General features: G+C 46.9%; 2 protein-coding genes across 16 annotated transcripts in view; one reads left to right on the plus strand and one right to left on the minus strand.

The window, feature by feature from the left end:
• VPS35L (VPS35 endosomal protein sorting factor like) overlaps nt 1-14,166 on the plus strand; it is a 153,431-nt gene that overhangs the window by 132,635 nt on the left and 6,630 nt on the right. For 2 of the 4 annotated variants that reach the window (XM_078344797.1, XM_078344796.1), the window contains exons 28-30: nt 759-924; nt 11,369-11,470; nt 12,675-12,793. In XM_078344797.1, coding sequence (XP_078200923.1) covers nt 759-924; nt 11,369-11,470; nt 12,675-12,793 — 387 coding nt within the window. The remainder of the gene's footprint in view (nt 1-758; nt 925-11,368; nt 11,471-12,674; nt 12,794-14,166) is intronic. The other 2 variants (XM_035267100.3, XM_002755944.7) reach the window with 1 other exon arrangement.
• The window catches only part of KNOP1 (lysine rich nucleolar protein 1), a 179,671-nt gene continuing 171,284 nt past the window's right edge, over nt 5,780-14,166 (minus strand). For 5 of the 12 annotated variants that reach the window (XM_078344815.1, XM_078344814.1, XM_078344810.1 and 2 more), the window contains one exon: nt 5,780-6,922. In XM_078344815.1, coding sequence (XP_078200941.1) covers nt 6,604-6,922 — 319 coding nt within the window. In that variant the 3' untranslated portion in view covers nt 5,780-6,603. Of the gene's footprint in view, nt 6,923-9,090; nt 9,652-14,166 lie in introns of those variants that run through there. The other 7 variants (XM_078344817.1, XM_078344813.1, XM_035267106.3 and 4 more) reach the window with 2 other exon arrangements.

Here is a 14,166-nt window from a genome sequence, read left to right on the forward strand (position 1 = left end):
AGCAAGGCCGTGGAGGGCGCTGGCTGCACAGAGCCTCTTCATGGAATAAGTCTGGAGAGCTTTCAGCGGGGCATCCCCAGACTTATATACACCTTTGTGGAATGGAATTAAAGCTGCTCACTTTTTTACACCCCAAAACTTTTTATAGATACAGCTTAGCATCTGAGAAACACTGTTGACTATAAACTCTGTGACTGTCTCTCAGGTTTTGCCTCTCCCAAGACGGCGTCCTCCATTTGGCTGTTACTGTTGTTGAGTGTCCCAAAGAGTGAGGCTCTATTTAAAGCCACTGCCTCGAGTGGTGACACGGATCTGGGGGCTCACCCAGCATAGGTGGCTTCTGCCATTCCATCTGTTACTATGCCCACAATCTTGCTTTTGTGGTTGGAACAGGGCTTAATTTTTTCTTTTTTTTTTTAACTGCTACCACCCACAGAAAAACGAGAGTGTAATTTTGGAAACAGGCCATTAAGCTGACAGGTGAACTTTGCCCTCTCCTTCTTGGGATCCAAAAAGGGATTCTCAAAGCTCGTTTGCCCAGACAGGAGCATGTTGATTCATGGGAATCACGTTTAGTCATTTTCCCCTGTATTGTGTAACCAGGCTTGTGAGTAGTGGGTCTTGCCTTTGTTCGGTAACTGACAACACGTTAATTTCTCTACAGCTGCTGAGGGAGGATCTGGGTTTCTGTGTTGATTTTCTTTTTCCCTCCCTGCTTCATCTTTGGGATTATTTCTCCTTTTTTTGTTCTCTGCTAGGATCATCCTGAACATGGGGTCCTGTTTCTTGTTCGAGAGCTTCTCAACGTGATCCAGGACTACACCTGGGAGGACAACAGCGATGAGAAAATCCGCATCTACACCTGCGTCCTGCATCTCCTCTCCGCTATGAGCCAGGAGACCTACCTTTACCACATAGACAAAGGTAGCGGAGCCTCCCCCATCAAACCATGCCCTGAGTGGATTTCATGAAAGGCAAACACAATGCTCTCATTGTCTCTTTTATTTTTCCTCCCTTGTATTTTAGCTCTCGTGAACTTCTAGTCCAGGGTCTCACTGTATTTACCTGATTGAAAACTTACCTGGGGCAACTCTTAAGAGTAAATTCTTGGGCCAGATGCAGTGGCTCACGCCTGTAATCCCAGAACTTTGGGAGGCCAAGGCGGGTGGATCACCTGAGGTCAGGAGTTGAAGACCAGCCTGGCCAACATAGTGAAGCATATAAAAATACAAAAGTTGGTGGGGCATGGTGATGCACCCCTGTAATTCCAGCTCCTCGGGAGACTGAGGCAGGAGAATCACTTGCAGAGGTGGCAGTGAGCCAAGATCGCACCACTGCACTCCAGCCTAGGCAACAAGAGTGAAAATTCCGTCTCAAAAAAAAAAAAAAAGGGACAGATTCTTCAGCCCTATCCTGCCCTTTATTTGTTTATTGGAAACAAGGTCTCACTCTGTCACCCAGGCTGGAGTGCAGTGATGTGATCTCTGCCTACTGCAGCCTTGACAGCCCAGGCTTAAGCAATACTCCTACCTCAACTTCCCAAGTAGCTGGGATCACAGGCAGGCACCACTGTACCTGGATAATTTTTAAAAAATTTTTGGGAAGACAGGGTTTCACCATGTTACTCACGCTGGTCTCAAACTCCTGGGCTCGAGCAATCTACCTGTCTGAGCCTCCCAAAGTGTTGGGATTACAAGCATGAGCCTCTGCACCTGGGCTTCCCTTCTTAATTTGCATTTTTAACAAGGACCTGAGATAGTGTTGAATGTCAGACCAGTTTGGAAAAACACTCTTTACAAAATAAGAATAGGCTGGGTGCCGTGGCTCATGCCTCTAATCCCAGCACTTTGGGAGGCCAAGGCGGGTATATCATGAGGTCAAGAAATCGAATCCATCCTGACTAACATGGGGAAACCCCATCTCTACTAATAATACAAAAATTAGCTTGGCATGGTTGGAGCCCGCCTGTAGTCCCAGCTACTTGGGAGGCTGGGGCAGGAGAATCGATTAAACCCAGGAGGCAGAGGTTGCAGTGAGCCAGGATCGTGCCACTGAACTCCAGCCTGGCAACAGAGCGAGACTTTGTCTCAAATAATAATTTCAACTTTTAGATTTAGGAAGTATACGTGCAGGTTTGTTACATGGGTATATTGTGCAATGCTGAGGTTTTCGGTGTGAATGAGATAGTGCCCAATAGGTAGTTTTTCAGCCCTTGTCCCCTCCCCTTCCTTCTCTGTCTAGTAGTCCCCAGTGTCTATTTTTCCCATCTTTATGCCCAATGGGTACCCATTGCTTAGTGCCCTCTTACAAGTGAGAACATGTGGTAGTTGGCTTTCTGTTTCTGCACTAGTTCACTTAGGATAATGGCCTCCAGCCGCACCCATGTTGCCACAAAGGTCTCTTTCTTTTTTATGGCTGCATAGTATTCCATTGTGTATATGTATCACATTTTCTTTATCCAGTCCACTGTTGATGAGCATCTAAGTTGATCCCATGTCTTTGCTGTTGTGAATGGTGCTGCAGTTAACATACATGTGTGTGTCTTTTCCGTAGAATGATTTATTTTCCTTTGGGTATATACCCAGTAATGGGATTGCTGGGTTGAATGGTAGTTCTTTTTTAAGTTGTGAGAGATCTCCAAACTGCTTTCCAGTGACTGAACTCATTTGTATTTCCACCAACAGTGTGTAAGTGTTCTCTTTTCAGAGGAACACTCTTTTGGATCAGTGTGCTACACAATAAACTGGAACAATGGCTAAATATACCCATGCATGAGCTTCATGCCAGGCCCGTTCCTTCCCACAGTCTCAGGCAGGAGCCTGGTATGGGTGTTTGCAACCTGCTCCTCAGGTAATCCCAAGGCTCAGAGGCCCTTATCTGGGTGCTCTGGAGGAAGGAGGTGGCCTTGATCCCCTGCCTGCTACCAGACATTGGAACTTGCTAGTGCAAGTTGGGAGCAGCCTCCTTATGTCCTGGAGTTACTACAAGACATTCCAGTTCCAGGCCTTTTCCCACTTAGCCCAGCTATCCTCCTGCCTGGCAGACCCTCAGTTCTAATTTTTGGCTTCCAAAAATTGGTCCTAATGTCAAAAGTGCTTTGGCCAGTAACTGTATTCTTTACGGTTTAGAAAACCATCTCTACACTTGGAAGTTGCAGTGAACGCATTAGCAGTGCTTAACGGATGGCCTACCTTCTGTCATGCCTCTCAGACTTTCTCTAGCCAGGATCTGGGGACTGAGGATAAAGATGTAACTTAGGGAGGCTGGTTCATAGCAAAAATGGTGGCCGCTACCCTGATCTGAGCATCTACTGCATGCCCAGGGATTAAGGCCTTTTTCCACTAATCCTTAACAGCTTTACTATGAGGACAGGCATTTATGTCCCCATTTTATGTATAAGCAAGAGGAAATCCAGAAAGACAATGTGATCTACTCCAGGGCTTCCGCTAGTTAGTGATGGAAGTGGAACTCACACGCAGAGTGGTGGGACATGCATTACACTGCTTTCTTGATTACAAAATAGCAGTGCTGGCTGGGCGCAATGACTCATGCCTATAATGCCAGCAGTTTGAGAGGTGGACGCAGGTAGATCACCTGAGGTCAAGAGTTCGAGGCTACATGGTGAAACCCCCTATCTACTAAAAATAAAAATTAGCCAGGCGCGGTGGCAGGCGTCTATAATCCCAGCTACTTGGGCGGCTGATGCAGGAGAATCGCTTGAGCCTGAGAGGCTGCGGTGAGCCAAGATCGCACCACTGAACTCCAGCCTGGGTTCTGGAGATAGCGAGACTCCATCTCAAAAAAAAGCAGTGTTTTAATTAAAGGGAATTATATAACATACTTGCAGTAAACTGCAGAGCTCAGTGACTTGTCACAGTGAACACTCCCAGGTAACCACAGTCCAGATCAAGAAATAGAACACCTCCCTCAGTCAGCATCACTACTCTACTCTCCAAAGACACACCACTCTCTCTCCTAATTTCTAGCATTATTAGTTAGATTGCCCCTTTCTGAATTTTATGTAAATGTAATATTTTGCAAGCATTCTTTGGCATCTGGCTGCTTTAACTCAGCATGATGTCCAAGATTCATCTGTGCTGGTATGCAGAAGTGTAGTTTACCCTTTCTTGCATTGCTGTATAGTATTCCTTTGTGTGAAGATACCAGAATTGATTCATTCATTCTGGATGGACATTTGCATGCGGCCAGTTCCAGTTTCGGGTCATTATGAGTAGTGCAGCTGGGAACATTCTTGCATGTATTTCTTGGTGTACATTCCCACTGGCTGTCTGCTTTGGGGGGGTGGCATTGCTGGCTCATAGGGTCTGCTTCTATTCAGTGTTGGTGGATATTGCCTCACAGTTTCCCAAAGGAATAAACCAATCGACATTCCCACCAGGCACAAATGAAGCTTCCATTTGTTTAGTTGCTATGGCCAGTCTTTTTTGTGTCAGCTATTCTAGAAGTGGAGTTTGCATTTCTTGGATGACTGGCAAGGTTGACCACCTTTCCCTGTATTTCTTTTTCTTTTTTTCTTTTTTTTCTGAGATGGAGTCTCCCCAATTGCCCAGGCTGGATTGCAGTTGTGCAATCTCGGCTCATTGCAACCTCCACCTCTCCGGTTTAAGCAATTCTCCAGTCTCGGCTGCCCAGTAGCTGAGATTACAGGTGCCCACCACCACACCCAGCTCATTTTTGTATTTTTAGTAGGGTTGGGCTTTCACCATGTTGGCCAGGCTGGGTCTCAAACTCCTGACATCGTGACCCACCCACCTCAGCCTCCCAAAGTGCTGGGATTATAGGCATGTGCCACCGCGCCCAGCCCTTCCCCTGTATTCCTTGGCATTTTTGTTTTCTCTTTTGTGAAGTGCACATTGAAGGCTCTGAACAAAAGAGAAAGCTTTGAGTACCAGACAGAGACCTGGCAGTTATGCTGTCAGAAGCGTATGCCCTGCCCTCTCCTCTCCCTCCTTTCCTTCCTCTCTCTCAAACAGACTCAGTCCATCCTTTCTCTGAACAAGCCTGCCAGTAAAGACCACCAGAGCCAGATTGGCAGCAGAGGGAGCGAGGCCATATTTGATAGGCAAGGGTGTAGTTTTCTAGGTTTTAAAGATGAAAACAGAAGGATGGATTTTCTTTTTCTTCTACTTAGTCCAGCTGTTTACTTTGAATGCACAACTGTGACCTGCCCAGTGTCTTGGTAGGAGACCCAGGGAATCACAGGGGCTCTGGAAGGTCTGGGGCTCCTTTTCCCCTGTTTGCTTCCTCATTCTAGGAAGGCTTGTAGATGATGTTGACACAGCTTAGAATTTCTGCAAAAGAGGGCTAAATAATTTTTGCATTTTTGGAGGGTGCCTTGGCTCCTTTCTTCCAAGATTAAGAAAAAAAGAGAAGGCTCTGCTGGGCATGGTGGCTCACACCTGTAATCCCAGCACTTTGGGAGGTTGAGGCGGATGGATTACAAGGTCAAGGGTTCAAACCCAGTTTGGCCAAGATGGTGAAACCCCATCTCTACTAAAAATACAAAAATTAGCTGGCTGTGGTGGTGGGCACCCGTAATCCCAGCTACTTGGGAGGCTGAGGCAGGAGAATCACTTGAACCCGGGAGGTGGAGGTTGCAGTGAGCCATGATTGTGCCACTGCATGCTAGCCTGGGTGACACAGAGTAAGAGGCCATCTCAAAAAAAAAAAAAAAAAAAAAAAAGGCTCTGACACACGAGGTTACACGAGTGTGTGCATGTTTGATACAGAAGTGAAGAATAGTCCTGGATACCCAGTGTTTGTTTAGTGTACAAATAGAATGTGTCTTTATTGGAAGAATTCAACCCAGGATGCTTCTGTGAAGCCAAGGCAGCCCTCCTCACTCTTCCACGTCACCTGCCAGGCCCTTGAAGCATTTGGGTTTGCAACTCAGGGTCAGACAGATGCACAGATTGTGGGCTATTCTTAGTGACCATTTGCAGGGACATCCGGACTTGAAGGCTCACAGTGCACTCTGACCTGACCAAATTAGTTTTAATTCTCAAATTTACCCTTTTCTCCCTCCCTCTATGATCACCAAGTGTTAGCATGGTAAATTCATTTCTCCCTCATCCCTCTTCCCACTTTTGCTAGTGAATTCAACCTTTAGGACTCAGTCTAGGTCTCACTGATTCCAGGATTCTGTCCCAGTCATACGTTTCAGGATCCCAGGACCTCGTGTAGTACCTGCTCTCCTTGAGCACTGGAGGCAGAGGTTGCAGTGAGCCAAGATCGTGCCACTGAACTCTAGCCTGGGTGACAGAGTGAGACTCCTGTTGTGTGTCTGTATCTCCTGATGGACTGTGAGCTCTGGGAGGGCCAGGTCGGCCTTGTACCCCACTAGGTCCCCCACTCCTAGCCTAGAACCTGGCATGCAGCAGGCCTTATTCAGTAGGTACTGTGTGCGTGTGTGTGTGTGTGTGTGTGTGTGTGTGTGTGTGTGTGTCTGTCTTGCTCTGAACATGCCTCTGGCTGCTCGGGGTGGTTGGACCTTCTCTCTTCTCCATTGCTGAGCTGTTCAGAATGAAGTGAATCCCAGCCTGGAGGAAGACTGGAAATTTATGCCAGGAACTATTCTGGTCCTTAGCAGTAGACGTGAGAAATTCCTTCACCAGCTGCAGTTTTGCCGCCCAGCAAAATCCAGTGGTGTTGAATGGCTGAATTGAATTCTTTTTGCTTCTTACAAGAATAACTGCCATCCCATACTGGGGAGGTAACAATCATGACACAGTAGCCAGAGCCAGCTAGAAATTCTGAGATTGACTCTCGCAGCCCAGGGCCATTAACTACCAACCTGGTGTCAGAGGAGCAATTGCAAAGCAAACTTTGGGGAAGTATCCCAGCAGAGTCCTCATAAACGAGCAGTTCAGGACTGGAGGAGAGAGTCCTGTGAACAGAGAAGCTGGGGAACAAAGGAAATCAATTGTTCTCCTTATTCTTAGGCCTGCAACCTGCTTTCACATGGTTCACCGCCCCCCCAAAAAATTGTATCTGTCCATCCTTGTAGAGACAACAAGCTAAGAGAGCTTGCACAAAAGGAGTAAAATGTTATCAATTGGTGATTCATGAAGTAGGTGTTCATGGTGGGGTGTAGTGGCTCACACCTGTAAGGCCAGCACTTTGGGAGGTTGAGGTGGGAGGATCACTTGCAGTTAGGAGTTTGAGACCAGCCTGGTCAACATGGTGAAACCCTATCTCCACTAAAAATGCAAAAATTATCCAGATATGGTGGTATGCACCTGTGGCAGGAGGCTGAAGCAGGAGAATTGCTTGAACCCAGGATGTAGAGACTGCAGTGAGCCAAGATCATGCCACTGCACTCCGGCCTGGGCGACAGAGCTAGACTCCATCTCAAAAAAAAAAAACCAAAAGGCGGTTGCAGTGGCTCATGCCTGTAGGCCAAGGTGGGCAGATCACCTGAGGTCAGAGACCAGCCTGGCCAACTCTGTCTCTACTAAAAATACAAAAATTGGCCAGGCATGGAGGCACATACCTATAATCCCAGCTACTCAGAAGGCTGAGGCAGGAGAATCACTTGAACCCGGGAGGCAGAGGTTGCAGTAAGCCGAGATCGCGCACCACTGCGCTCCAGTCTGGGTGACTAGAGTGAGACTCCATCTCAAAAAAACCCAAAACAAAACACTGTATTTGTGGGCGTTCTGTTGTTTCTTATCACCACCAGTGCAGTGAACATCACACACATACATCTTTCTGCACCTGTTAGCTTATTTTCTTAGGATAAATCTCTGCGTATTTTTTCCAAGTAAAGAATCTGACCTTTTTTTTTCTTTTTTAACTTTTTTTATGTGGTAAAATACACATGAACATAAACTTTACCAGTGAAGTGCACAATTCAGTTTCACTAGGTACGTTCACAATGTTGTATACCCATCACTATTATCCATTTCCAGAATTTTAAAAATCATCCCTAACCAGGGACCTTGTACCCAGTAAGCAGTAGTTCCTTCATTCTCTCCTTTCCACAGCCCCTGGTAAACCTCTGTTCTACTTTCTGTCTCTTTGCCTACTCTAGGAATCTCATGAATGGAGTCAGTATTTGTTTGTGTCTGGTATATTTCACTTAGTGTAATTTCTTCAAGGTTTATTTGTGCTGTGGCATGTGGCAGAGTTTCATTCTTTTTGTTGTTGTTTTGAGTCAGAGTTTTGCTCTCTTGGCCAGGCTGGAAATACAGTGATGTGATTACAGCTCACTGCAGCTTCAACCTCCCGGGCTCAAACCATCCTCTCATCTCAGCCTCCCAAGTAGCTGGCACTACAGGCACCTGCCACCACACCCAGCTGATTTTTTTACTGGGGTCTTGCTATGTTGCCCAGGCTGGTCATTCCCTTTTAAGGCTGAATAATATTCCATTGTATGGCTGTACCACATTTTGCTTATAAGTTTATCTGTTGACACACACTTAGATTGTTTCTACTTTTCAGCTTTTATGAATCATGATGCTGTGAACATTTATCTGTTTGAGTCCCTGCATTCAGTTCCTTTGGGAATTACTGGATCAGATGGCAGTTCTAGGTTTAACGGTATAAGGAACCACTGTGCTGTTTTTCATGGTGGCTGCACTGTTTTACATTCCAACCAGCAATGCATGAGGGTTCTAATTCCTCCACATTCTCACCAACACTTCTTTTCCCTGTTTTTTTTGTTTGTTTTTGAAAACAGTCTTGCTCTGTTGTCCAGGCTGGAGTGCAGTGGTGTGATCTGAGCTCACTGCAACCTCCGCCTCCCAGGTTCAAGTGATTGCAGGCGTGCCACACCAGGCTCATTTTTGTATTTTGTTTAGTAGAGGCATGGTTTCACCATGTTGGCCAGGCTGATCTCGAACTCCTGGCCTCAGGTGATCTGTCTGTCTCAGCCTCCCAAGGTGCTGAGATTACAGACGTGAGCCACTGCACTTGGCCTTTTTTTTTTTTTTTTTTTTAAGTCATCATCATTGGTGTGAAATACTGGACATTTTTAAGGCTTTCCGTACCTATTTCCACACTATTAGATTCCTACCAATAGTTTTCCCGCACCTACCTCAAAACTGGTTATTTTCATTCTTTTTCTCCTTTGTAATATAAGTGATTTTATTTTTTTGGAGTCAGGGTCTCACTTTGTCACTCAGGCACGAACATGAAACCCTGCAGCCTCGACCTCCTGGGCTCAAGCGATCCTCCCACCTCGGTCCCCCAAGTAGCTGGAACTGTAGGCATGTACCACCATGCCCAGCTGATTTTTGTATTTTTTGTAGAGTCGCGGTTTCACCATGTTGGCCAAGCTTGTCTCAGACTCTTGATCTCAAGCAATCCGCCCGCCCAGGCCTCCCAAAGGGCTGGGATTCCAGGCGTGAGCCACCACACCTAGCCGGGATTTTTTAAAAAACAGTTCTGTGCTTTTAGTCATCTGTTCTTTGATTACTAGTCAGTTTTTTTTTTTTAATCAAATTACAGCTTTTCTTGGTTTTCACGGCAAGTGTGTGCTGAAGGTGAACTCTTGTCTTCATAGCTCATAGCCAGTGGTCCGCTGAATATTTCTGTTGAGATGCTGAGTGACAGCTCAGGACTTGCACCATGATGGGACTGTTCCCCGTGGCACCTCTCACACTCAGCTTCGCCCATCTGCAAGGGAAACTGATGTTGTTTGTTTTTAATTTTGAGACAGTGTCTGGCTCTGCTGCCCTGCTCGCAGCTCAGTGGCGTGATCTCTGCTTACTGCAATATCTGCCTCCTGGGTAGCTGGGCTACAGGCACACACCTAATTTTTGTATTTTTATTGGAGATGGGGTTTCGCCATGTTGCTCAGGCTGGTCTCAAACTCCTGAGCTCAAGTGATCTACCTACCTTGGCCTCCCAAAGTTCCAGGATTACAGGGATGAACCACTGTGCCTGGCCATCTTGTGCTATTTGTCTCTCGCTTGCACACAGGCCCCACTGTGTTTCTCATAAATACTGTCTATTTGAATTGTGTGTATGTGAAGACAGTATCCTTCCCACTTGTTTCCTCAAGACAGTGATAAGTGTTCTTTCAATGGGGCGAGATAAGCACAACAGATCACATTCCAGCAGATAGGCTAAACTGGATTTGGTTTATTCAAGATATCCCTAAACCATAAAACTGGATTCGCTCTGCGCACATAAGGCTGCGTGTACACAACCACACCCGAGGCACAAGCATGACTCTTGGTTTGTCAGAGACCCACACACTTGGGACAGTGACCCAGATTGCAGCCCCTGCCAGGGGAGAAGCAGCAGGAGCCGCCACTGCACAATCCCCCTTCTTGACCACTGAGTGCTCTGTTAGCTCCAGAGCTCTCTTTTAAGCCTAGGGGTGCAGATGCTAAACTGGGCTCCCCAGGCAGAGTGCTGCTTGTTCACACCCGGTTATGCTCGGCCATATACAAGTCCCTGTCTGGTAGCTGGAATGAAAGCAGCTGTAAAAAGATCCAGTGGGAAAGGTGTGTAAACTCCTATGGGCGTGGAAGGAAAGAATTGGCTCTGCAAGGCAGAGCTGGTGGTTTTGTTGTAAACTCCAGGGTTTGCAGCAGGCCAAAAAAAGAAAAAGAAAAGGAAGCCACTAAAGTGTTTCTGGTAGGAACCAAGTAAATGCATTCTGACCATCATGCAGTGGACTGCTGCGCAGCCATGACAGCAAAGCAACAGGGCTGTACACAGCAGTGCCCCCTTACCCGGGGTTTTTTGTTTTTTTGAGTCTCACTCTTTTGCCCAGGCTGGAGTGCAGTGGCTCAGTCTCAGCTCACTGCAACTTCTGCCTCCAGGGTTCAAGCAATTCTTCTATCTTAGCCTCCTCAGTAGCTGGTACTACAGGCACACACCATGACACCCAGCTAATTTTTGTGTTTTTACTAGAGACTGGGTTTCATTATGTTGGCCAGCCTGGTCTTGAACTTCCAACCTCAAGTGATCCACCTGCCTCAGCCTTCCAAAATGTTCAGATTACAGGTATAAGCCACTGCACTCAGCCCCAGTTTCATTTTCTGTGGTTTCAGTTACCCCACAGTCAGCCTGGTCCAAAAATATGAAGTTGAAAATCTCAGAAATAATTCCTAAGTTTTAATTGGCACACTATACTGAATAAGGTGATAAAATTTCACTTCGTCCCACCTGGGATATCATTCATACCTTTTTCCACTCTATCCACACCGATACAACACTGCCTACCCATTACTGTATAGGAAAAAGCATAATGTATACAGGGTTTGATACTGTCTGTGGTTTCAGGCACCCACTGAGGGTCTTGGAACGTATCCCCTAAGGGTAAGGGATTATTGTATGCTTGTACGCTGATACAGAAATAACACAAAGATTTATTTTCTTTATTTTGGGGCAGGATCTTGCTGTGTCGCTCAGACAAGAGTGCAGTCATGTGATCACCGCTCATTGAAGCCACCTACTCCTGGGCTCAAGCAGTCCTCCCACCTTAGCCTCCCAGGTATCTGGGACTACAGGTGTGAGCTACCACACCCAGCTCATTGTTTAGTTTTGTTTTTTGTAGAGATGGGGTTTTGCTATGTTGTCTAGGCTGGTCTCAAAACTCCTGGACTCAAGTGATCCTCCTGCCTCAGCCTCCCAGAGTGCTGGCACTGCAGGTGTGAACCACTGATCCCAGCTCCCAAATTTATCATTAAGTTAAAAAAAAAAAAGTGTAAAGCAGCACACAGTGTAATGTCTCTTTCATTGCCCAGATTATGCTCTATGTGAAGGTCAGTTGAGAGGAAGGAAGGAAGGAGGGAGGGAGGAAGGAAGGAGGGAGGGAGGAAGGAGGAGCTCAGACTCAGGCTGTCCTTGGCTGGGCCTATCTTACTCTAGACAGTGGTTGTCACAGGAGGCCAAGCAAACAGTGGAGGAGCTTTTAGCAAGAGAAACTGTCAAGGGGATTTACTCTTCTAGAGTAGTTGAAATAGAAAATCTCTGCAGTCTTTCCAAAGCCAGTTTTGAGGAGAGGGTGACAGGGCGGGCGGCTGGATGCGGTAGCTAAGAGTGTGGGCTCTGGAATCAGACTTCCTGGCTTAGGATCCTAGGCAGGACCACTTCTGAGCCTCAGCTCCCTAAAAGGGAGACGTTAATATCATCTCTTGGCTGGGTGCAGTGGCTCATGCCTGTAATCCCAAGACTTTGGAAGGCTGAGGCAGGTGGATCACTTGAGGTTAGGAGTTCAAGACTAGCTTGGACAGCATGGTGAAACCCTGTCTCTACTAAAAATACTATATATATATACACACACACACACTATATATATATATATATATATATATATATATGGGGGGGAGTGCGGGAGTATGCAGGCGCCTGTAATCCCAGCTACTCAGGAGGCTGAGGCAGGAGGATCGCTTGAGCCTTGAGGCAGAAGTTGCAGTGAGCCGAGATCGTGTTACTGCACTCCAGCCTGGGTGACAGAGACTCCATCTAAAAAAATAAATATATAAATAAATAAAATCCTCTCTTCTGCAGGCTGGGTGTTTTCTTTGTGATTCCCAAGGCCCAAAGCCCAGTGGGAAATTTCTGCCACTTCCATTTGCCCTGCCATGATTTCCTGCCATCTGCTGACACTGTGTGACATGACACATGGCTGCCTCTCCCTGGCTAGCATGGCCGCGGGGCTTGGGTCTGTTTCACTGTTCTTGTTTGTTCAACAGTGGACTCCAACGACAGCCTCTACGGGGGAGACTCCAAGTTCCTGGCAGAAAACAACAAACTCTGTGAGACGGTGATGGCTCAGATCCTAGAGCATCTGAAAACCCTGGCCAAGGACGAGGTGGGTGCTCTCTACCATCTTTCGCCGGCCTCTTGCTCTGAAAGCACAAGTTTCCAGGGTAGTTTGATGTTTTCCTTTCATTCTAGTAGGGAAACGGTCGTGAGCAATGTGTTTATGTGCAAAGCACTTCTCCAGTGCTTTGGGGCCTTCGCTCCTGCTGTTTTATCTGCCTGGACTTGCCTCCCCTAGGGCTTCCCCTGGCTGTTCCTTCTTGTCATTCAAATCTCAGCTCAGGACCTCCTCAGAGAGGCCCTCCCAGACCCTGTCTCGAGGAACCACCATCACCTGCTTGCCTCTGCCCGACTGTCCCTTTAGCCCCTGATCACAGTCTGAAATGTTCAGTTTGTCCACCCCCTGGCTCCCCAACTAGAATGTAGTTAAGCTCTGTGGGAGCAGGGACCTGCTGAGTCTTGAAGACCTGAGAGACTCTGGGACCCCCCTGTAGCAGTCTGCACCACCCATGTCTCATGCAGAGCCTGGCCTGAGGCAGATGCTCCATCACTACATGGTCAATCAGTGACAGCATGGAATTGCTATCCCTGGGCTCTTTCAGTGTCCACAACAGCCCTGAGATGTAGGTGCTGTGTTTATTTCCACTGAATGGGAAGGGAGACTGAGGCTCAGAGGGTTATTCAGAGCCCTCGGTATTTCCTGTGATAAAACAGATTCTAACCCCAGTTCCCAAACCTGAACTCTGCACTGCTACACTGCCCTCCTCAACCAAGGCGTTTCCATTTTTTTTTTTTTTTTTTTGAGATGGAGTTTCGCTCTCTTCGCCCAGGCTGGAGTACAATGGTGTGATCTCAGCTCACTGCAACCTCTGCCTCCTGGGTTTAAGTGACTGTCCTGCCTCAGCCTCCCAGGTAGCTGGGATTACAGGTGTCTGCCACCACACCCAGCTAATTTTTTATTTTTAGTAGAGATGGAGTTTTACCATGTTACTCCTGAGCTCAAGCGATCCACCTGCCTTGGCCTCCCAAAGTGCTGGGATTACAGGTGTGAGCCACCATGTGTGGCTCACTTCACTTTTAAGAGGTGGTGTGTGGTCATTATCTAGTAGGCGGTTTTTCCACTCTTCAGTGTATGTTAAGTATAAAGAATTTTGCATGAATTATTCCACTTAATTCTCACAGCAGTCCCTTTATGCTCTACAGATGAGGAAACTGAATCCTAGGGCAGTAGCTATGGAGTATGGTCAAGGCAATTTTCTGGAAGCCCTGCTCTTATCCACAAACTAGATTCTTTTATCAAATGTGTCTTTTATGTTTTCAGAGCAGTTTTTTTCATATTCTCTATATAGCTGATTGATTTCAGGGTGATTTCCATCTAGTACAACCTAATTAACTACCTGGTTCCCTTCCCAAGCTATGCTG

This window comes from Callithrix jacchus, chromosome 12 (assembly GCF_049354715.1).
Source record: "Callithrix jacchus isolate 240 chromosome 12, calJac240_pri, whole genome shotgun sequence".
Classification (NCBI taxonomy): Eukaryota; Metazoa; Chordata; class Mammalia; order Primates; family Cebidae; genus Callithrix; species Callithrix jacchus.